At 48.9% G+C, this 23,224-nt stretch overlaps 1 protein-coding gene across 2 annotated transcripts; it reads right to left on the reverse strand.

The window, feature by feature from the left end:
• Positions 1-233: 233 nt before the first annotated feature.
• Positions 234-23,222, reverse strand: GGA3 (golgi associated, gamma adaptin ear containing, ARF binding protein 3). Of its 2 annotated transcripts, none has more exons than XM_053570937.1 (17): positions 23,141-23,222; positions 12,858-12,942; positions 12,368-12,443; positions 7,442-7,540; positions 6,616-6,739; positions 6,217-6,320; positions 6,006-6,086; positions 5,519-5,656; positions 4,897-4,978; positions 4,672-4,788; positions 4,254-4,499; positions 3,844-3,914; positions 3,363-3,679; positions 2,925-3,148; positions 2,469-2,638; positions 2,227-2,337; positions 234-1,983 (listed from the first exon to the last, which is right to left on the reverse strand). In XM_053570937.1, exons 1-17 carry the CDS (start codon positions 23,178-23,180, stop codon positions 1,873-1,875), a joined length of 2,196 nt encoding a protein of 731 aa, XP_053426912.1. In that variant the 5' UTR covers positions 23,181-23,222; the 3' UTR covers positions 234-1,872. The 2 variants fall into 2 exon arrangements, with proteins under 2 accessions (XP_053426912.1, XP_053426913.1); XM_053570938.1 differs by lacking the exon at positions 23,141-23,222 and adding an exon at positions 7,813-7,865 and having other exon boundaries at positions 12,858-12,911.
• Between the last annotated feature and the right edge of the window lie 2 nt (positions 23,223-23,224).

Below are 23,224 nucleotides of genomic sequence, written 5' to 3' on the forward strand. Positions count from 1 at the left end.
TTTTTTTTTTTTTCCTTGGTTGTAGCTGTCATCGTTTGGCAGGCCCAGGCTGGATTCGAACCTTCCAGCTCTGGTGGATGTGGCTGGCACCTTATCTGCTTGAGCTATAGGCAGAGCTTTTATTTTTTAAAAAAGACAATTCCAAAATAGCGTAACCCACCTACCTGGAATTCATAGGTAGCACTTCCTGTTGTCAGGATGATGGTGTCTATATTAGGAAGATTCCAGGTAGGGTGAAAATGGTTTATTTAACATGCAGCAAAACAAGGGCAGCAGAGTTGGTACATCCAGTACAGCTATTTGCTACAAAGCAGTGACCTCAATAGTGACAAGTAACACTATCATAATTTTAACGTCTAAAGCTTACTATAAAGGTACATTTCCACATAGTAATCCCACAGACATTCCCAGGGCTGTAGCAGCCAGTCTCTGGAAAACTCTTGGATTTATTTTTTAGTGAAAATGATTCACTTTTGACCTGTCCTAATGAAGCAGTGAAACCTGCTTGCTTGAGACAGTGAGGGGAGAGGAGAGGACTTCTTGATCCAGAGTAAGGGAGTCTTGCAAGGGGTGGAGGGATCAAGGAACATGGTTCCCAGAGACATCTGATCACAGAGCCCATCCAGCTGAGTAGTGTGCTCTTCCTCAGCTTCTGTGGCAGCTGGTGGCTATCTTTTCTGTTGCTTTGTCAGGCCTGGTATCCTAGGCTCAGGATTGTACCCAAGTACCAGAGCAGCTGGGAAAAGATAGATGGGATCAAGCACTCTTGTATCATAGGCTCTGGTGACTTGGCTGAAGTATGGCCTGGATCTCATCACCTCCAGACCCAACATCTTGCTGACGGAGCTCCTTAGTAGCTGGGAACAAGGTTCTGGGCAGCACATATCTAATGTGACGTACTTGACCCTTAAGTGTCCAACCACACCACATGCCAACTGATGGGAGGAGGGCAAAGCAGGATGTCACGGAGAGTGGTGGGAGTTGTCCTTCCCTTCAGAGACTCTAAGGGGAGGACAGCAGTTTATTTCATGCCAAGCAAGAGGTAGTGAGTAGGATGGCCTGTCCCCACAGTTAGGGGCATGCTTTTCCCAGAAGACTCATCTTCTGGAGGAGGGGAAATATTGGTTCTCTTCATTCCTTTCTATCCCTTGTTTAGGCTATCACAAGGCCAAGTTCTATTTCTGCTAGGTTGACTTCCATGTCCTGCTGAGATGTCCATAGGACATAGCGTGTCACTGCCAGGGACAAGTGTGCAACTCATTGCTCAGTGGCTGTTCAGGATGCCACTGCCCACAGAAGGTAGGGCCGTGGTTTCTGCAACACCAACTCCTCACTGTGGGCCAAGCACCATCCTGGGCCACTAAGCTCGGCCCACTTCTAGGTGGCAGCAGGAGCCTGCCAGCAAGGGAAGCATGGATTCACAGCAGGGGTGGGCTGGCTCCACCTGCACCTCTGTGAGGTGTGAAGATGTGGGATGTGGCTCTTGGGAAGGGGTGGCAATATACCTTTAGAGACCTCCCTCAACCAGGGCTTCAGTGAATGCCACTAAAAAGGAAAAAAACTTACTCCTGGCCTGGGCTTCATGTTCCCAGGACAGTAGTGAGGTCAGAGGCCACTCCCTCCCACCCCCGACGGCATATGGCCACTTCAAGTCACACAGGTAGATAAAAACAGGTCCTCTTAGGGGGGCCAAAAGAGAGGTTATCACAGCAGCAGCTTGGCTCCAAGCAGAAATGCCCAGGGCCCCTGTTCCACATCAAAGCTATAAGCACTGTCATTAGGATGTGGCAAGTGACTGGACCAGAGCACTCCCCATCTTAGGGCATCCTGCCTGGGTGGGCTTCGGAGTAGAGATCACAGCGTCCTTCGGGGTCATAGGTTCCCCCACTGCTCCACAGGAGGGAACTGGTCCACCTCGCCCACCTCCGTGCTCAGCTGCTCCCCCAGTGCAAAGGTCAGCCTATACCGAAGCCGCACCTTCTCCTGTGACAGAGGGCAGCAGGTGAGATGCAGCTTAGGTGGTCCCTTGGCAGGATGCCCTCTTTTCTGCTAGCCTCTCCTGGCTGTAGTAGAGGGATGGTCCCTGTTCCCACCAACCACCAGCCACACTCAGCCATTCCGGGCAGCAAAGAAATGCTGCAGGTCACAACACTTCAGGTTGGGAGGTAGTGATTCTGATGTCCTAATCTGGGCAGCTGGGACCCCTGGATTCTATACCCTTCTCACCTTCAGTGGATTGGCCAGCAACATGACCTGGGTGATGGCTGCAGGTGGCTGGATAGGGCTGAATGGAGAGAGTTCTGTCCCAGAGGGTGGCTGCAATTTCACTTTCATGGACTAAAGATAGAGAAGAGATGCTTCTTTGAAGAGAGCAGCAGGTGCCCTCCATGGAACCTGGTCTGGTCCCCAGAGGCCCTCCATAGAGGTTCAAGATAAAGGTAACTGAGGTCTCAGGGAGCAGGGGGTACCTTGGGCACTGCAGCCTGCAGCACGATGCCTTTGACTGGCAAGGGAGCTGTATTCAGCATGGACACCACCACTACCAGCACATCGGGCCGTCCTGGAGGACACTCCTTGGCAAAGTGGAAGAGGATGCGGAAGCCATTTTTATCATAGGCTGTCACAGGAAGGGCACTGCCTGCAAGAAGGCAGTACATGGATGTGGAAGGAGAGAAAGGCAGTAAAAGATACCCAACAGAGCCCAGGTGGTACCTGCTATAGCCGTGTGTGTGGGGAGGGTGGGGGTGGGAGGATACCCTGGCCATAGTAAGTACAATGTTCCTTCATAGTCTGGAAAGACAGACAGCAGGCAAGCAATGCCCACCTGGCTCTGAGAGAGGGATCCCGGCAAACAGTGCCCAGACCCACCCACCATGTGCCCTATAGCAGTGCAGCTATGGGCCCCACTTCCCTCTAACACCTACTAGGCTTGATCGACTCCAGGGGCACATAAACACTGGCCAGGGAGAGCTCAGGACCCTTCATGGGGCTTCCCTGAGGCTGGAAGGCCAGTGGCTGAAAGAGAGGGCTGCCCGGCCCAGTGGAGAAGGGCAGGAGAGGTCTGGCTGGGGTGATGGTGGGGGCCAGAGGGGAGGTGGTGGCCCCAGAGGGAAAGCGTGAGGCAGCAGGTTTCACCAAACCTGATGTCCTGGGAGGCAGGAAGGAAGACAAAAAGCAAATCAGAAGCTAGGGCTGGTGGGCCAGTCCCTCACTAAGGCCTCCCAAGTCAGAGACAGCTGTTACCCACCCCTGCCCTCCCCAGCTTCTGCCCACATAGGACTAAAAGCCATCCTCCCTGCAATCTGATTCTACCACACTCAGGCCCAGCCCTTTGCCGCCCCACCTCATGTCCCACTCATTACACTTTAGTCTCCTCCAGAAGCTGATCCAGGGTGTCCAGGTGGTGCAGAGTGCTATCACCCAGTGCAGAGCTATGGCTCCCAGGGACTGCAGGGTCAGGCTTTGGGGCCAAAGCCTGGGCCAGACCAGTAGAAAACAAGGAGCCCACACTGGGGACAGAGATGCTGGCTAGGACCACAGGAACTGGAAGGGGAGGTGGCAGTGGAGCTTGGGAGTTGCCTGAGGCAGCAGCTGAGGGCTGGAGCAGAGGAGCATCTGGGATGCTGCCAGCAGCTGGCCCTGGCTCAGGGCTGAAGAAGTCCAGGCTAGACTGTTCACTCTGTGGGCAATGGAAAGGGCAGGTGAGCAGAGGGCTCAAGCCAGTTCGCACAGTGGGCAGTACTCTGGAGGGTAAGGACAGTCCAGGCCCCAATCAGGAGAGATGAGGTTCATAAGTGAAGGTCTTTGGACACTTCTGTGATGCTACCATCTGTGTGCCCCTACCTGGAACAGATGCCACTGGCTATTTCCAGCTGACTCTCTGGGAGGAACATTAGGGGCCGGGTCAGTGAGGCCTAAAAACAGAAGGGAACTCCACTGAAAAGAGACTCTGGGCTAGAGCAGCCCTTGCCTAAAGGTGGTCAGATGATGAGTGATGTCAATGGGTGAAAAGGTAAGGAGGTGTTCTTCAGGCAGCCTCCAGAGGGCCAACAGGTCCCTTTCAGTTTTGCAGCAGAGGTGAGGACCCACCCTGGAGTCCCTGAGAAGACTGCCCTGCTGGCCTCAAGGGTCAGTGACCTTGACTGACTCTAAAACTGACGGCTCTTCCCCACCCTGATAAGCTCAGTGGGGCTTCCCTTTGACCACCTCCTGATGCTGCAGGCCCTTCCTCTGAGGCCCCCTCTAGGACTCACCCAAACAGAGAAGCTCCTCATCCAGCAAGGAGAGGGTGTTGCTTATGCTGTTGGGCCCTGGGGGGGCCTCGGGCTGGCTGGATGAGCGGCTGCGTGGAGGTCCTGAGGTCTGGGGGGGAGGAGGGAGGATTGGGATGCCCGAGGAGGGTGGTGTGGGTGCTGGAGCCGACATAGGGGACAAACTATTCAGTGTGTCCAACTCAGCAAGATCGATGAGAGTGCCTTGGTTACTGGAGTGACTGTTTCCTAGATGGGACAACAGAAAGAACAGGAATAATCAGGGGTTGTACTAGCGGAAGACGCTCTAGCAAGCTGGAGAAGCCCTAGGGATCGCTGAGTACTCTCAGGTCCTGTGGAAGGACAGGCTGGTCAGCTACACAGTCTGGAGAGGTCCAGAATGGGAAACCACAACATTTACCTTCAGAGTTAGGCATGGTTGGGGTGGCCACCTCGCCATTGATGACCTGCCCTTCAATAATTGTTTTATAAGAGTTGATGACCCGGGAGAGGTTGTCACTGGCCTGCAGGATGTCCCCTAGACCAGAAAACAAAGATTCCTTATACTTTGTTGTGACAACTCCTCCCTCCACACCCACATGCAGTCAAATTCCTGGCTCATCCTTGCCAACTACTCCTCACTCACCCAAACTGTTGTCATTGTCCTCTGTCTCACTAGCTAGTTTAAATAACGTCCGCCTCTTATTCTCACACCGATCAAACAACTCCTGAAAAAGACCCAGACATAAAAAATCAAAATTAAAAGGCCCTCAGAGATCACCTGATTTGGCATTCATGCCCAGAGAATCCTAGAAGCATGGTCAGTTATTGTTAGCACTAGAACCAGCCATCAGCACCCTGTGTGACCCAAGACATCTATGTAGTCACTTTAAGTCACTAGGTTGAAGTGGGTAAGTCAGTCCCTTCCTATCTCCACACTGGCACGTACCTTAGAACCCAACCATGGCCTGGACCACATCAGCAGGGTCACAGGGAGTAAGGCAGTAATGACAGGTGCAGAGTAGGGGTGAGCACCAAGGGCACAGTGTAGAGTCACAAAGGTGGTTTTATAACTGGTTCTTCTATCCTGGGTGACTTAGCAATCTCAGGTATAGATGGGGGACGCCAGTTTTTCCAGCTGTGTGCAAATGACTGACGCCAAGTGTGTAGCCCAGTGTCATCAGCAGGCAGGTACTCAGCACAGGTTGTTCTGAACGTGCCTACAGAGCACCCCCATGAAGCCAGCTCTTCCCCAAGGGTGGGCCTACCTTCATGAGCTCTTTATCTCCCTCTGAGGAGTCCTCTCGGCTATAGTGAAGCAGCATCTCGCTGAGCAGTTTCACGTTGTTGTTGACCTCCTCTAATGTATGTAGCCGCTTGGTCACCTTCTGGATCCGTGCCTCATCCTGCCCATCAGTGAGGATCAGGAGAAAAACAGCTTGACTGAACTGTCCTCCCATTCCTGCCAGGCAAGGGCCACACCTTACCCCGCAACTGATCACAGGGTCATGGTTCTTGGGAACCGATCTATGGTCCTTTCACTGCAACACCCACCCCAACCTTCCCATGTTCCTCCCTTCTAAGCTCTTCTAGAAGCCACAATGCTTCTCCTCCCAGTCTAACCCAGGTGAGGCTGGTGGTGGTGGTGGGATTGGGGCGTGGGGAGGGACAGGCCCGACATCCCAGGGAGAAGCAGCTTCTGGCCTGTGGGCATGGATCCTCCATCCCATGCCCAAAGGACCAGGGCCCACTCACTTCCTTCACCATAGACTTGATGAGCTTGTTGGCCTCTTGCAGGTCATCTGGGTTTTTGCTTTTCAGCAGCTTGGCTAAAAGCTGGAACAGGGTATCAAAGCTGAAGGGAAAATGTTAACATACCAATTCCCCAAAGCACTGGGCAAAACCACATTCCCCCTGCTGCTGCCACCTTGCATCTGAGAAAACCCCAGGCCTAGAGGTACTTTACCTTGGATTTCTCCTCATCATCAAAAACAGGGTTTTTGGGACGAGGTGGTGGAGAGGGGATCAGCGTCCTGTCCACAGGGATTGGTGGGTCAGATTGTACTATGCCTAAAAGGGCACATGGGGGCAGAGCACGTGCTCAGGCTATGGTCACTTTGTCACCCCTCCTCATACACCAAGGACCACATTCCTGTGATCAAGACCTGTAAGAGGGTGTAGGGCACAAGGCACAGGGCAGGCTGCTCACACCTCATCCCATTAAGACTCCTCTGAACTCTGTCCTAGGCAGAGACTATTCTCTTCAGGAAGGAGGGAGTCTAGGGGCTCCAAACACTCCCTTTATTTCTTTGCCTCAGCTGGCCTTCAAGGGCTACTCTGAAATGGAGGAAAGGTAGATACGCACCCTGTCTCTTCAACATGTGGTAGGCATCTTTGACCTTTGCTTCTTCTGGGAGGGCCATTGTCCAGCTATAAAGCAGCTCAATAACCTTGGTCTTCACTTTTTCAGACACCCTGTCCCCAAGGTACTGAGTGGCAAAAGGAAAGGAGAGAACCTAGTAACTGCTGTTTGGAGGCAGCGAAATTGTAAGGCTCCCTGCCCAGCAATGCCATGCTTGCTTGTTAGCTACAGTCCTCAAGTCTACGGAAAACCAGTAGCTGTCAAAGTGTGCAAGACGGAGGGAGGGAGGGTAAGGATAGGAGGGAGGGTAAGGACGGGAGGGACCTCCCTGTGGCCTGGCTGTGTCCATCAGGATAGTCTGTGGTTAGGCAACGGGCCAGAAGCCTGTCACTGCATTTCTGTGCACAAGCTGCCAAAAACACAATTGCATTTTATCTTGAAGAAGTTCCTGAGAGTATCTTTAGCATGAAAACAATCTTCCCTCTGCTTTAAGTGAGTACCCAGAACTATGCAATCCTGGCCTGCTGAGCAACTCCACAATGAGGGAGGCCAGCTCCTGGGATCCATGAGAAAGAAGCTAAAAATCCCCAAAACTGCTATACGCTGGGAGCTGCACAGCTGCACCGCCACTGCTGCACCTCCTGACATTTAGGTTGCCTGTCCCTGTGGTCTATTTAGTCCCCATCACCTCTAGGGCATAGCTCTCTAAGGGTAAGACACAGCATCCCAGCTCTGTGGAGAGGGTGCTGGGCAGCAGAAAACAAGTGAGGGGAGAGATAGGGATGAACACAAAGAAGTCCCCTGAAGCAAGGGAACTGCCATGACTGACCTTTGGAGAAACGACTTTGATTAACTCATTCAAAAACCGGAACTTTCCCACTTCATTGTGAAATCTCCTCCCACAGTTCTTCATACACGCCTCCAGCACCTACAGCCACACAGAGAGGTGCTCAGCAGTGCTGAGAAAATGACCTGAAAACACCGAAAGTGGCCTGCAGTGCCCTGGAGAGCTGTGCCAGCGGAGCACCCGACTCACACAACTGCAGACCTTTGCTGAAGTTAGGCTGGGACTACACCAAGAAATACCAACACAACCTGGATGCCAATCCCAGAAGGCACCTTCCTTAAAAGCTCTCACCTCACATCAATGTACAAAGTTATGATTTAATAAAAAACAATTAAAAAAAAAAAAGCTCTCACCTTGTATTTTACAAATGAGGAAACTGAGTTTTTCAGACTCAGGTGTCAGGGTCCTTTCCAAAAATTGACCAACGTGGGGGAAGAGAATGTTTAAATTTTGTTATTTTCATTTGACTGACACTATTATCCCCCCTTTACTTTCCTAGCTTTCCTGGCCTGCCTGTGGCCCTGGCTCCCACAGTTAATCAGGAGGGGTGCACTACACAAGAGAGCCCTTTCTTGGCTTCTAATTGCTTTTCTTTTCTTTCTTTTTTTGAAAAAGAGTCTATGTCGCCTTTGGCAGAGTGCTGTGGCATCACAGCTCACAGCAATCTCAAACTCTTGGGCTTAAGTGATTCTCTTGCCTCAGCTTCCCAAGTAGCTGGGACTACAGGTGCCTGCTGCAATGCCAGGCTATTCTTTTTTGTTGCAGTTGTCATTGTTGTTTAAACTGGCCCAGGCTGGGTTCAAACCGGCCAGCCTCGGTGTATATGCTGGTACCGTAACCATTGTGCTATGGATGCCAAGCCATTGCTTTTCTTTTTTAAAATTTTATTATTAATTAAAAGAGATAGATTCTTACATTGCTGCCCTTGGTAGAGTGCCATGGTGTCACAGCTCACAGCAACCTCAAACTCTTGGGCTCAAGCGATGCCCTTGCTTCAGCCTCCTGAGTAGCTGGGACTAAAGTCACCCACCACAACGCTTGGTTATTTTTAGAGATGGGCTCTTGCTCTTGCTCAGGTAGGTCTCAAACCCATGAGCTCAGGCAATCCACCCACTTTAGCCTCCCAGAGTGCTATGATTATAGGCATGCGCCACTGTGCCCGGCCCTTAGGCTTCTAATTTTTAAAAACTGTGGCCCAGCTGACATGTTGGGACAGCCATAATGACTCTTTGTTGTGGGGGCATCAGTGCATCAAAGAATGTTGAGCAGTGGCCAGGTGCGGTGGCTCATACCTATAATCCTAGTACTCTGGGAGGTGGGAGAACTGCTTGAGCTCAGGTGTTTGAGACCAGCCTAAGCAACACTCTGTCTCTATTAAAAATACAAAAATGGATTCTTGTACCCTCAATGAATCCCCAATAATAAAAAAATAAATAAAAATAAAAATATTAGGCATGGTGCCTGTAGCTCCGAGGCTAGGGCACCAGCCACATATATCAGGACTGGTGGGTTTGAACCCAGCCCAGGGCCTGTCAAACAACAGTGACAGCTACAACCAAAAACTAGCTGGGCATTGTGCTGGGCACCTAGAGTCCCAGCTACTTGGGAGGCTGAGGCAAGAGAATGGCTTAGCCCAAGAGTTAGAGGTTGCTGTGAGCTGTGAAGCAACGGTACTCTACCAAGGGCAACATAGTGAGACTTTGTCTCAAAAAAAAAAAAAAGAAAATTAGCTGCCCATTATGGTGGGCACCTGTAGTCCCAACCACTCGGGAGTCTGAGGCAGGAGGATCACTTGAACCTAGAAGTTTAAGGTTGCTGTCAGCTAAGCTAGCACCATGGCACCATAGCCTGGCACAACAGAGTAAGACTCTGTCTCCAAAAAGAATGGTGTGCAGCCTCTACCACTGCACCCCCAGCCAATGTGTGACAACTAAAAATGTCTAAAGACGCTACAAAATGTCCCCAGAGGGGCAAACTCACCCCCTGTGGAGAATCACTATTTTAAGGTCTTAGCTCTACACAGAACTGGACAGAGGTGCGTGTGCTCTTCTTGTCTTCTATCTTTCCAGGACCCAAATCCAGTCAGGATTCCTTGGAACTCAACTCAGCCACCCTTTGGGATAGGAAGAGCCTGGAGACCTGACGGCCACACACTGATCCCTGTCAACTCCTTCAGCCTGAATAAACACTAAGACCTGCCCTGTAACCATGGCCAGCAACTCTATGCTTCACTAATAACCAGCAATTTTTTTTTTTTTTTTTTTGAGACAGGGTCTTGCTGTCACCCCAGCTCCAGTGCTATAGTGTTATCATAGCTCACTGCAACATCAAACTCCTGGGTTTGAGTGATCTTCCTGTCCCTTCCTCCTGAGTAGCTGGGACTGATTTTTTTTCTATTTTTAGTAGAGACAGGGTCTGTCTCTTGCTGAGGCTTGTCTCAAACTTCTGAGCTCAAGAGATCCTCCTGCCTTAGCTTCCTAGAGTGCTAGGATTAGAGGCGTGAGTCACATTGCACCCAGCCAATTTTTAACCACATCACAAATGATACTTTTTTTTTTTTTTTTTGTAGTTTTTGGCCAGGACTGGGTTTGAACTCGCCACCTCTGGTATATGGGGCCTTTGAGCCACAGGTGCTGCCCTTCCTTTCTTTTTTTTTTTGAGACAGAGTCTCACTTTCTCACCCTCAGTAGAGTGCCGTGGCATCACAGCTCACTGCAAATCTCTAACTCTTGGGCTTAAGCGATTCTCTTGCTTTAGCCTCCCGAGTAGCTGGGACTACAGGCACTCGCCACAACGCCCAGCTATTTTTTGTTGCAGTTGTTCATTATTGTTTAGCTGGCCCGGGCCAGGTTTAAACCTGCCAACCTAGATGTATGTGGCTGGCTCCATAACCACTGTGTTACGGGTGTCAAGCCCATCTGGCTCACTCTTAACTGCCAAGACAGCTCTGAGGGTATTTGCAGGAAGAATGGGGACTGAAGACCCCATTACTGACAAGGAAAAGCACCCCCAGAAAAAGAAGAAAATTAAAAAGTGAGCTGAGTGAGCAGGAACAAGTAAATGTCAGCTAGTTTACATTTAAGCTAGCCATTGCCAGCAAGCTTCCTGCCTTTTCTTTTTTTTCTGACAGTCTCACTATGTGTCACCCTCAGTACAGTGCTATGGCATCACAGCTCACAGCAACCTCAAACTCTTGGGCTTAAGCAATTCTCTTGCCTCAGCCTCCCAAGTACCTAGGACTATAGGGGCCCACCACGATGCCTGGCTAACTTCCTGATTTCCCTGAAATTCTAGGCTGTTAGGGATATAGCTTATAAATACCCCTCCTGGTCTGTGAACACTGGGAGGAAAAATGGCCATAGAAGAGACTATGGCAAAGACAAAGAAAGATACATTAACTGGGTTGTTTCCTGCCTACTAAACCAGCAAAGTAGATACCCACTGTAGAGATTTGCATTTGTCTGGGGCAGAGATCAAGGGAGTAGCTCAAGCCCTGATATATGGGCAGAAGAGCTTATATCACTTATCCCAGAGGAAGATCCTCTGTGGTGCTGATGGGAGGAAAATTCCTCCCTCCCACCAATTCCTCAGAGGAGAGTAATGCCAGTGTCATTTTACTCCACGGGGAACTAGCAGAGTTTAACATCTCCCCAGAAATCTGTTTGTGTGATCTCAAGCAGCAGGCTCTCCTAATACAAGGCTCAGATTTCAGATTTCTCAAGGCTACTCAAATCCTTAAATAATAATAGGAGCTGATATGCTCACTCAGATAAACGGCTGGTGTCTTTGTTCCTTCCCTCATCTTACCCTCTGGGCAAACAGACTTCAACAAAAGCACAGTGGAGCAAACACTTTGGGCCATTGCCAGAATCCTACAAACTGGGCAATGGACCCGAGTTCCCACTTTTAATTCTATTCTGTGTCTCATGTCTCTTTCTTTGCTGTCATCTCTAACTTTATATTTCTTCAGTTAGTCGCTACCAGTTCCTCAGGTCTTAGCAGACACTGCCCCAGGGGTGGGACCCAAGAGGCATTTCTTTTTATTTTTAAACACCTATCACAGAAGAAATATAGGCATCTCTTTAAGAAGTCTTCTCAGCCTGGCAAGGAGGCTCATACCTGTAATCCTATCACTCTGGGAGGCTGGGGTGGGTGGAATGCTTGAGCCCACAAGTTCGAGATCAGCCTGAGTAAGAGTGAGACCCTGTCTTTACTAAAAATGAAAAACTAAGCCAAGAGGATCTCTTGAGCCCATGGTTTGAGGTTGCTGTGAGCTATGATGTCACTGCACCCTAAAAAGGGCAATAAAGTGAGATTCTGTCTAAAAAAAAAAAAAAAAAGTCTTCTCTAGCCCCACATTGGGCTCAGAGTCCCTGTCTCTGGATTCCCTGCCTCTCAGTACCTCTGCCTCTCATAGCCATGCTGGCAAGTAAAGCACCACAGTCATCTTTGAAGCATGGGTGCTGGGCACAGTGCACACACGTATGGAATGGCTGACTGGACATGTTCTAGATATATTTAGTTTGTATCAAGGATGTTCTACTGATTTTCCAACATGAGAACCACCAATACCCCCAAGGGATACATGAGGAAGCATCTGGGCAGGTGAAGAGCCAATGCTTTCATTCCTAGAATAAAGAACTTACTGTCAGGGCGGCACCTGTCATTCAGTGGGTAGGGTACCGGCCCCATATACTGAGGATGGCAGGTTCAAACCCGGCCCCAGCCAAACTGCAACAAAAAAATAGCCAGGGGTTGTGGCAGGCGCCTACAGTCCCACCTATTTGGGACACTGAGGCAAGAGAATCACCTAAGCCCAGGAGTTGGAGGTTGCTGTGAGCTGTAATGCCACAGCACTCTACCAAGGGTAATAAAGTGAGACTCTGTTACAGAAAAAAAAGAACCTACCGTCAGGGCCTGGACTGCTTCCCATTCCTGTGGAGACTGGATCTTGTGGGCCAGCAGCCGAACAGCAATCTGTGGCCTGGGGGATAAGCAGACCACATTTTCATTACAAGGACCTGGAGGGCCACCTGGATAGCCCTTGTTTGGCCACAGTTTTTGTTCTATTTTGAGACAGAGTCCCACTTTGTCACCCTAGTAGAGTGCTGTGGCGTCATAGCTCACAGCAACCTCAAACTCTTGGGCTCAAGTGATCCTCTTGCCTCAACCTCCCAAGTAGCTGACATTACAGGTGTCCATTACAATGCCAGGCTACTTTTAGAGATGAGGTCTCACTCTTGCTCAGGCTGGTCTTGAACTTCTGAGTTCAAACAATCCACCAGCCTCAGCCTCCCAGAGTGCTAGGATTACAGGCATGAGCCACCGGGCCCAGCCCTTGGCCACAGTTTTTGATCTTCCCAGTCAGCTTTCTCACACCTGGCCCATTGGAACATACCCTTCAAGCTCTTTGTTGATCTGATCACAGAAGCCAATTATGTACTCCCAGTCTTCTTGGCGATTGGAAGGGTTGGTGGCTTTATCTTCAGATAGAGAAAAGAAAAAGACAATTGTTATGAAGAAGAAGGAGAAAGCAACAGAAGGATTTCTTCACAATTTTTAGGGACTAAAATTTGGCTTCCAAACTTATTCTCTAATAGAGAAACATCAATCGTTCAATCAGGCACCAGTCAAAAGCAAATATTGCTTTTTATGCAATATTTTAAAAATCACAAATTTAAGAGAAAACAAATTCTCAACCTCATGGAGCTTAGAGAGGATCAAGGTCAAAGCACAAATACAAATAAATACATACAAATGATTAAAATATTCACAAGGCTTTGGGCCTGTAGCTCAGCAGGGTACCAGCCACATACACCAAAGCTGGTAGGTTTGAGCCCAGCCCGGGCCTGCCAAACAACAATGACAACTGCAACCAAAAAATAGCCAGGTGTTGTGGCAAGCGCCTGTAGTCCCAGGTACTTGGGAGGTTGAGGCAAGAGAATCGCTTAAGGCCAAGAGTGGGAGGTTGCTGGGAGCTGTGACGCTGAAGCTCTCTACCAAGGGTGACACAGTGAAACTCTGTCTCAAAAAGTAATAATAAATAAATAAATAAATAAAATAAAATATTCACAAGGGCGGCACCTTTGGCTCAAGGGAGTAGGGCACTGGCCCCATATGCCAGAGGTGATAGGTTCAAACCCAGCCCGTCCAAAAACTGCAAAAAAAATAAAAAATTAAAAACAAAATAAAATAAAATAAAAATAAAATATTCACACCTGTCATTCTAGCACTCTGGGAGGCCAAGGCTAGTGTATTGCCTTAGCCCAAGAGTTGGAGACCAGCCTGAGCAAGAGCCAGACCCTGTCTCTAAAAATAGCTGGGCGTTGTAGCAGGTGCTTGTAGTCCCAGCTACTTGGGAGGCTGAGTCAAGGGGATTGCTTGAGCCCAGGAGTTTTTCAGGTTTCTGTAAACTTTGATACCACAGCACTCTACTGGGGGTAACAAAGTGAGACTGTCTCAACAAAATAAAATATTCACAACTATACACATAAAATAAGCACATATAATAATTACAGATAACTCCAGCTACATAAAATGAGCTAAGTGTTGGGGGACTGTGGCTCAAGTAGTAGGGTGCTGGCCCCATATACCAGAGGTGGTGGGTTCAAACCCGGCCCCAGCCAAAAACCGCAAAAAAAAAAAAAAGAGAGCTAAGTGTTGTTAAGTAAGTAGAGATATTAAAGAAGCAGGATCACTTGAGGCCAGCAGTTAAAAGACCAGTCTAAAAGTAAGACCTCTGTCTCTACAAACAATAGAAAAATTAGCAGGGTGTGGTAACACATGTCTCTTGCCTCAGCTACTTAGGAGAAAGAAGCAGAAGGATCACTTGAGCCCAGGAGCTCAAGGTTGCAATCAGCTATAATGAGGCCACTGCTTTCCAGTGTGGGCAACAGAGTGACATTCTATCTCAAAGGAAAAAAGAAAATTCCAGGCAGTGAGTGCAAAGTTCTCTATACTTGGTTTGGGTACTCCCTGTTATCTGTAGAACCTGTGGTTACAGAGGATGGCCCAGCTGAGGATGCTTAAATGGGCTCCCTTTGGCTTGGCGCCTGTGGCTCAAGCGGCTAAGGCGCCAGCCACATACACCTAAGCTGGTGGGTTCGAATCCAGCCTGGGCCTGCCAAACAACAATGACGGCTGCAACCAAAAATAGCCAAGCGTTGTGGCGGGCGCCTGTAGGCCCAGCTACTTGGGAGGCAGAGGCAGAAGAATCGCATAAGCCTAGGAGTTGGAGGTTGCTGTGAGCTGTGATGCCAAGGCACTCTACCTAGGGCGACAGCTTGAGGCTCTGTCTCAAAAAATAAATAAATAAATAAATAAATAAATGGGCTCCCTTCTCTGATTGAGATCCAGAGTCTGCGTTGACCTCTTTATTTTATTTATTTATTATTTATTTATTTTTTTGAGACAGAGCCTCAAGGTGTCACCCTGGGTAGAGTGTACTAGCATCACAGCTCACAGCAACCTCCAACTCCTGGGCCTAAGCGATTCTCTTGCCTCAGCCTCCCAAGTAGCTAGGACTACAGGCACCTGCCACAATGCCTGGCTATTGTATTTTGGTTGTAGTTGTCCTTGTTGTTTGGCAGGCCCGGGCTGGATAGGAACCCTCCAGCTCTGGTGTATATGGCTGGCGCCTTAGCCACTTGAGCTACAGGTGCTGAGCCACTTCCTCTGCCTCTTTAACATCTCTACTTACAGAGAGCACTCTACTTCCAGAAAGCACTCTTAAGCTGTTTGCTAAATTTAAGGTTTCAGGTTGAGAAGACAAATGGAAGGCTGAACGTGCACATCCCTTTAAAACACCCATGCTCCTTCCATAGATTTCCATAAGGAGCAAAAGCAGAGTGTCAGAGCCCTGCCCTCCCGCCCCCCCCCCCTTTTTTTTTGAGACAGTCTCGTTTTGTCACCCTGGGTAGAGTGCCATGGTAATCATCACAGCTCACAGTGACCTCAAACTCTCAGGCTCAGCCTATCCTCCTATCTCAGCCTCTGGACTAGTTGGGACTACAGACACCCATCACAACACTCAGCTAGTTTTTCTAGTTTTTATTTATTTATTTTTTTATTGTTGGGATTCATTGAGGGTACAATAAGCCAGGTTACACTGATTGCAATTGTTAGGTAAAGTCCCTCTTGCAATCATGTCTTGCCCCCATAAAGTGTGACACACACCAAGGCCCCACCCACCTCCCTCCTTCCCTCTGTTTCCCCCCCATAACCATAATTGTCATTAATTGTCCTCATATCAAAATTGAGTACATAGGATTCATGCTTCTCCATTCTTGTGATGCTTTACTAAGAATAATGTCTTCCACGTCCATCCAGGTTAATATGAAGGATGTAAAGTCTCCATTTTTTTTAATGGCTGAATAGTATTCCATGGTGTACATATACCACAGCTTGTTAATCCATTCCTGGGTTGGTGGGCATTTAGGCTGTTTCCACATTTTGGTGATTGTAAATTGAGCTGCAATAAACAGTCTAGTACAAGTGTCCTTATCATAAGGACACTTGTTCTAGTTTGTTTTTTTAGAGACAGAGTCTCACTTTATCACCCTTGGTAAGAGTGCCGTAGTGTCACAGCTCACAGCAACCTTCAGTTCCTGGGCTTAGGCGATTCTCTTGCCTCAGCCTCCCGAGTAGCTGGGACTACAGGTGCCCACTACAACTCCTGGCTATTTTTTTGTTGCAGTTTGTCCGGGGCTGGGTTTGAACCCACCACCCTCACCGCCCTAGTTTTTTTTTTTTTTTTTTTTTGGTTTTTGGCCGGGGCTCGGTTTGAACCCACCACCTCTGGCATATGGGACCAGCACCCTACTCCTTGAGCCACAGGCACCGCCCAGTTTTTCTAGTTTTAATACAGATGGGGTCTCATTCTTGCTCAGATGGTCTCAAATTCCTGAGCTCAAGCAATTCACCCTCCTCAGCCTTCCAGAATGCTGAGATTATAGGCGTGAACCATGGCACCTGTCCTCAGAGCCCCTTCTAAGGGATACCATTAGAAGTGTCTAAATTCTGGGTGAGGGGCGCCTGTGGCTCAGTGAGTAGGGCGCTGGCCCCATATACAGAGGGTGGTGGGTTCAAACCCGGCCCTGGCCAAACTGCAACAAAAAAATAGCCAGGCATTGTGGCGGGTGCCTGTAGTCCCAGCTACTCGGGAGGCTGAGGCAAGAGAATCGCCTAAGCCCAGGAACTGGAGGTTGCTGTGAGCTTTGCGACGCCACGGCACTCTACTGAGGGCGATAAAGTGAGACTCTATCTTTACAGAAAAAAAAAAAAGCAGTGTCTGAATTCTGATTTCTCATGATTGTATGTGGGTATTTAATTTTAAAAATCCCTAGCTGGGCGGCGCCTGTGGCTCAGTTGGTAAGGCGCCGGCCCCATATACCAAGGGTGGCGGGTTCAAACCCGGCCCCGGCTGAACTGTAACCAAAAAATAGCCGGGCTTTGTGGCGGGAGCCTGTAGTCCCAGCTACTCGGGAGGCTGAGGCAAGAGAATCGCTGAAGCCCAGGAGTTGGAGGTTGCTGTGAGCTGTGTGATGCCACGGCACTCTACCGAGGGCAATAAAGTGAGACTCTGTCTCTACAAAAAAAAAAAAAAAAAATCCCTAGCTGGTGGGCGGCGCCTGTGGCTCAGTTGGTAAGGCGCCGGCCCCATATACCAAGGGTAGCGGGTTCAAACCTGGCCCCCGCCAAACTGCAACCAAAAAATAGCCGGGCGTTGTGGCGGGCACCTGTAGTCCCAGCTGCTTGGGAGGTTGAGGCAAGAGAATTGCTTAAGCCCAGGAGTTGGAGGTTGCTGTGAGCTGTGTGAGGCCACGGCACTCTACCGAGGGCCACATAGTGAGACTCTCTCTACAAAAAAAAAAAAAATCCCTAGCTGGGGTGGTGCCTGTGGCTCAGTCGGTAAGGCGCCGGCACCATATACCGAGGGTGGCGGGTTCAAACCCGGCCCCGGCCAAACTGCAACCAAAAAATAGCTGGGCGTTGTGGCAGGCGCCTATAGTCCCAGCTACTCGGGAGGCTGAGGCAAGAGAATTGCTTAGCTCCAGGAGTTGGAGGTTGCTGTGAGCTGTGTGATGCCACGGCACTCTACCGAGGACCATAAAGTGAGACTCTGTCTCTACAAAAAAAAAAAAAAAAAAATCCCTAGCTGGGGCCAGCCGTGTCCAAAGACCCTGTCAAGAAGAAAAAAAGAAAAAAATCACCAGCTGCATGATCAAATCCTAACAGGAACTCCATAGGGCTCTAGAGCTCTGAGCTCTAGAGACACCGACACCCCCGAGGCAGAGGACAGGCCTGCCTGACCCAGTGCACACTGCTGCCCAGGTCAGGAGGGGGCTCGCCTGGTAGCGTTTCCGATCCCAGTGCAAGGGAAGATTCTCATAGTTCAGGTTCATATTCAGAGGAAAAGAAAGTCTGTCCTTAGTCCTCAAAGAGAATTATCAGGCCCTTCAAAATGTTAAGCCTGAAGGGAGGGGAGATTAAATTAATCAAAAGTGGCCATGTGGAATGAAATGTCTGGCAATCCTGCATTGATTGTCACAACAAACCTACTCGATATTGCCTTCCAGAGAAACCCTGAGTCCCTTCCACCACATCTGAAATCTGCTCAGGCATTAGTGTGGCTTTGTACTAATCCTTATCATTTGAGATGCTTAAAGTTCACACATGACACCAAAAGGCTGCAGGATACAAAAACAAGACAGTATGAAGTACCATACTTACCCCCAGGCTATTCCCATTTTGAGAGTACTCATTTACCTCATAATAGGAGAAAAATTAGCACACTCTCTATTGTTCACAACAGGAAAAACATCTTCCAAATACACAGTAAAATGTGGACCAACGCTGCTCTCCACCCCCAAGCAATGGGCATTCCACAGACCATATTCTTCCCATATAGCACATCCACTTCCAAGAACACTCCTGCCTACTTTTCATTTGTGTTAATTTCTCTAGACTCCCAGCACTTTCACTTAGATGTATTTTTCTAATACAAACTTGCAGGGAGCTCCCTGCCTACACAAGGGCACAAAAGCCCTGGTTTCTGAGTATCTCCTCCAGCTCTCCAGCCAGCTCAGAAAGCAGACCAGAGCACACACAGGAACAGAAAAAAACTCTGGTGATAATCCTAGGTGACTCCATCTCTCCACCTGCCCACTCCCTCCCCAGCACATGCATACAACCTTCCACCCACTCACATTATCCTTCACCTGGAACAGAGGTAACAACACAGCCTCCCCTGCAGGCCCTGCTTTCTAGAACCACCCCTCTGGGTTCTGCTCTGACTCATGGTTTTTGTCTATTTTCAGGTCTCTGCTGAGAAAACCTCACTCTCTACTGTTTCTGTCCCTCTAGATTTCTTCTCTTGCTCTCATTTTCACCTTAATGCCATCACTATCCTAGAGTCTCATGGACTTTAAGATGGTACGTAAGGATGGAAACAGCAGCATTGGCTACCCCATCCTGACATGGCTCAGATATTCCAGGGATGACAAGATCTGTGTAGCCAATGACATAAAAAAGAGCAGAGTCTTTCAAGAACTTAGGCTGGGGACCAGGAGTGGTTCATGCTAGCACTCTTGGAGGCCAAGGAGGGTGGATTGCCTGAGCCAGAGTGAGACCTCGTCTCTAAAAAAATACCTGGGTGTTGTGGCGGGCGCCTGTAGTCCCAGCTACTTGGGAGGCTGAGGCAAGAGAATTCCTTGAGTCTAAGAGTTGATGTTGCTATCAGCTATGATGCCACAGCACTCTACCAAGGGTGACAAAGTGAGACTCTGTCTCCATAAAAAAAGAACTTAGGCTGGAAAGGGTCAGCCTTCAAAGCTAGGGTCCTGAACCAAAAGAAAACTTAGTCAATCACCAACTCTCTGTTGGGCACTCACCAACAATGATGCAAACAGCATGCTAGACCCTGGAAGGAATAGAGAAAAAGTAAAGACGCAGATTCTACCCTTGAGGAGGCTGTGGTGGTCTGGCTCAAGGTATGAAAGAAAAAGAAAAAAATCACTGCACAAGATAGTAATAAGTACTAACTTGGTACAGAAATGAGTGCAAAACAAACTCATCACTTCTTCTTCCTGACTTCTCTATTTCTATAAATGGTGCCCCCACCCCAGGCACCCAGGTTTGAACCCCGTTTTTGTTTGTTTGTTTTGGAGACTGAGTCTTATTCGTTGCTCTCGGTAGAGTGCCATGGCATCACATAGCTCACAGCAACCTCCAACTCTTGGGCTTAGGTGATTCTCTTGCCTCAGCCTCCCAAGTAGCTGGGACTACAGGCACCTCCCATAACGCCCAGCTATCTTTTTTAGAGACGAGGTCTCACTCTGGCTCAGGCTAGTCTCTAACTCATGAGCTCAGGCAGTCTACCCAGCTTGGCCTCCCAGAATGTTAGGATCACAGGCATCAGCCAGCACGCTGGGTGTGAACCCCCACTGTCGACTCCTTCCCTTTCCTATGCATTACGCTCAGTACCATAGTCCTTTCCTTTCTTACCTCTACCCCAACCCAACCTCCTTCTCACCTGCTTCCAGAACTTCTGTTCTAATCTATCCTTTGGAAAGCCCTTTATCAATTCCCCTAAAACTGCATCAGGTACAGGACTAGTCAAGTGCAGTAGTGAGAAGGGGGGAAAGAGCTCAATCTGTAACTGACTGTGAACAATCAAGTGGAAATTAACAATTGTGCTGGAATTTAAGATTTTCCAGAATTTGGTTCTCAATTCCCAGCGTTATCTTCCACCAGGCTCCTAAAGGAACTTCTTGCCTGAACCAGCAAACACCCTAGTTACTGTGTACCCCAAACAGGTTCGCTCTCTTCACATCACCATCTAGTGTTTTCTTAGACAATTTTTCCCATTCTTTAATGTCTAGCTGAAATAATCACCTCCTTACTGAAGCATCCTACATTCCTCTTGTCCCTAATTTCCTAAGAAAGACGGTCTGCATTTTAGCTCTTATGGCTCCTGCCTTGTATCTTTTCTTATGAGAGTCTTGCTCTGCTGCCAAGCTGGAATGCAGTAGCATGATCATAGCTATCATAGCTCACTGCAGCCTCCAACTCCTGGACTCAAGCAATCCTGCTTCAGCCTTCCAAGTAACTGGGACTACAGCCACATACCACCATCCCTACCTTGACTTGTATCTTTATTTTTTTGCAGTTTTGCTGGGGCCAGGCTTGAACCTGTCATCCCCGGTATATGGGGCCAGTGCCCTACTCCTTGAGCCACAGGTGCCACCCTGTATCTTTATTTTATTTTAAAATGTTTTATCCTGGTTCAGCACCCATGCTCAGTGGTTAAGCCGCTGGCCACATGCACTGGGGCTGGTGGGTTTCAAAACCAGCCAGAGCCTGCTAAAACAACAATGACAACTACAACAAAAAAATAGCCAGGGGTAGGGCAATGCCTGTGGTTCAACGAAGTAGGGCGCTGGCCCCATATGCAGGAGGTGGCCGGTTCAAACCCAGCCCCGGCCAAAAACTGCAAAAAAAAAAAAGCCAGGCGTGTGGCAAGCACCTATAATCCCAGCTACTTGGAAGGCTGAGGCAAGACAACTGCTTAAGCCCAAGAGTTGGAGGTTGCTGTGAGCTGTGACAACACAGCACAAGTGAGACTGTCTCAAAAAAAAAAAAATTAAAAATACATAAATAAATACAAATAAAAATGTTTTATTCAGTCCAGCATCACCTCAATCCAACTAAAGGCAAAGACTGCTTCAATTTCCTAATTTCTATAACACCTCACATAACAAGTACTCTTTTAGGGAAGGATGAAGTAATTAAAAGTATAGTCTGTGAGGAAGGAGAATCTGAGATGTTTTTTTTTGAAAGAGAGTTGGGTTTTGAAGCATTTAGTTGAGCAAAGGGGAGTCGAGCTTCTAGGTAGAGAGGGATGTGTGTTGGTGGGCCAAGGATCAAGAAGCCATAGGGGTGGGGGGCTGGGGGGCAGAAAGCAGGGAAAGACCAAGGCCAGATTATGCGGGCAGCAGTGGAATAAGCTGACTAAATAGAAGTGTCCTTCTGGAAGCAGAATGCAGAACAGACCGGGCAGAAGAAGGGACAGACATGAGACTCTGGACCAAGCAGACTTCTTCAACAATTCTGGTAAACCAAGGGAGGTTTACCATGTAAGTAAACAAAGACTTTGACTAAGGTGTAGAACCTCCAAGCACTGGTTGGTTCAAGTGGGTACAGTTTACACCACTAAGTCATTAGAACTGTGAAGGTGAACACAGGGTCGGGATGAAAGAACGCTCTTAACACTACTCCAAATGCAATTCTAACCATGGGAAAAGATCAAAGGCCAATCTCAGTTTTAGACACCATCCCACACCCCACCTTCTCCATAACTCCCTCAAAAACAGGTGTATCTCTCTCTTACTTTAAAATAAACTCTAAGTAGAGGCTCTTAAACTCAGCTTCGATCACTTAAATTGTTCCAATATCCCCCACTAAGACCTGCAAATAAAACTAATTCCACTGTGTGTATATCCAGTTGGGTGGTTCTGGACAAGTTGTTTGATTGGAATCAGGATGTCCTCTTTTTTACAAAATTGAGGCAGAAGTACCTGCTTTGCTAGGATACTTGCCAACAAATTTAATGAAGGTCTGCAGAGTACTTTTGGGCTCCTTGGAGAACAGTTCTATATATACAGAAGATTTATAATCTGCCTGCTACTGCAGCTTTTGCAAGTGTAATCTTGTTCTCCCTTCTGGGATGTGCTCCCCTTTAAGCCTATATTCAACCTCCTGAAGGAGGCTTCTTCACATAAGGAAACAGCCCTCACCTCCAAGACCCTGAAAGCCCTACAAGACTCCAGCACAAGGTACTACCTAGACATCTTATTTGCCTTCTCATCTTGTCGAATTTCTTACTCCACTTAAAAAGGCCTCCAAAAGTTCTAGCTTAGGAAAGCAGGTTCCCTTATTAACTCCTCAGCTAACAAGATTAACCCAGTATTTCCTTCCTAAAACGTGAATTAGCAATTACGGCAATATGGCTTTATAACTGCAGCTTCAGCCCGTGCTCCCCAGCTTTACTCAGAGCAGGTTATCAACAGACGACTCATTACGATACTCAAGAGTGTGTGAGAGTTAAGAGAAGGAGGGTCCCCAACACTGGTTTAACCATGTTCGGTCACTGCAGGAAAAAGGTTTCTCTATCATTGTCGTCTTTGGAAAATTATCCTTCAAGTATTCTGCCTGAGCGAAGCACTGGCTTCTCCAATACATGGACACAATCCCGAAACTGCGAGACACCGTCGGCAACACCCACCACTCCCGGAGCTTCAAGCCCAAATCCATCAAGAGCTTTCTCCCGTCGTCAGGGATTGGGACGCAAGAGCCCCGGAGTCACCGCCTGGCGCGGCACCACCACAATCTCCCCAAAGCACCGATACATGTCAGCCGAAGAACTTGGCTGTCACCTTCCCCTCGCCTGCAAGGGGCCCGATAGGACCCCAAGTTCACACTGACGCGCGCGGGAGCTGAGGCCGGGCTAGAGCGAAGGCGCAAGGCGTCCTGCTCCGGAAGGGGCGTGATAGCGGAACCCTCGCAGCGGAGAAGAGCCCAGACTCGGACTGCCGGTGACGCCGCTGCAGAGCCCAGGGAGGAGACATTGGGGAGAGAAGAGAGACAGTTCGAGGGCAGGCAGAAGAGGCCGCGGCTACTCACTCAGCCAAGACTCCAGGCTCTCCCCTTCCGTCTCCGCCATATTGCAGCCGCCCGGGCCGGCCCTGAGGCCTCAAACCTCGCGAG

Source organism: Nycticebus coucang, chromosome 18 (assembly GCF_027406575.1).
Source record: "Nycticebus coucang isolate mNycCou1 chromosome 18, mNycCou1.pri, whole genome shotgun sequence".
Taxonomy (NCBI): domain Eukaryota; kingdom Metazoa; phylum Chordata; class Mammalia; order Primates; family Lorisidae; genus Nycticebus; species Nycticebus coucang.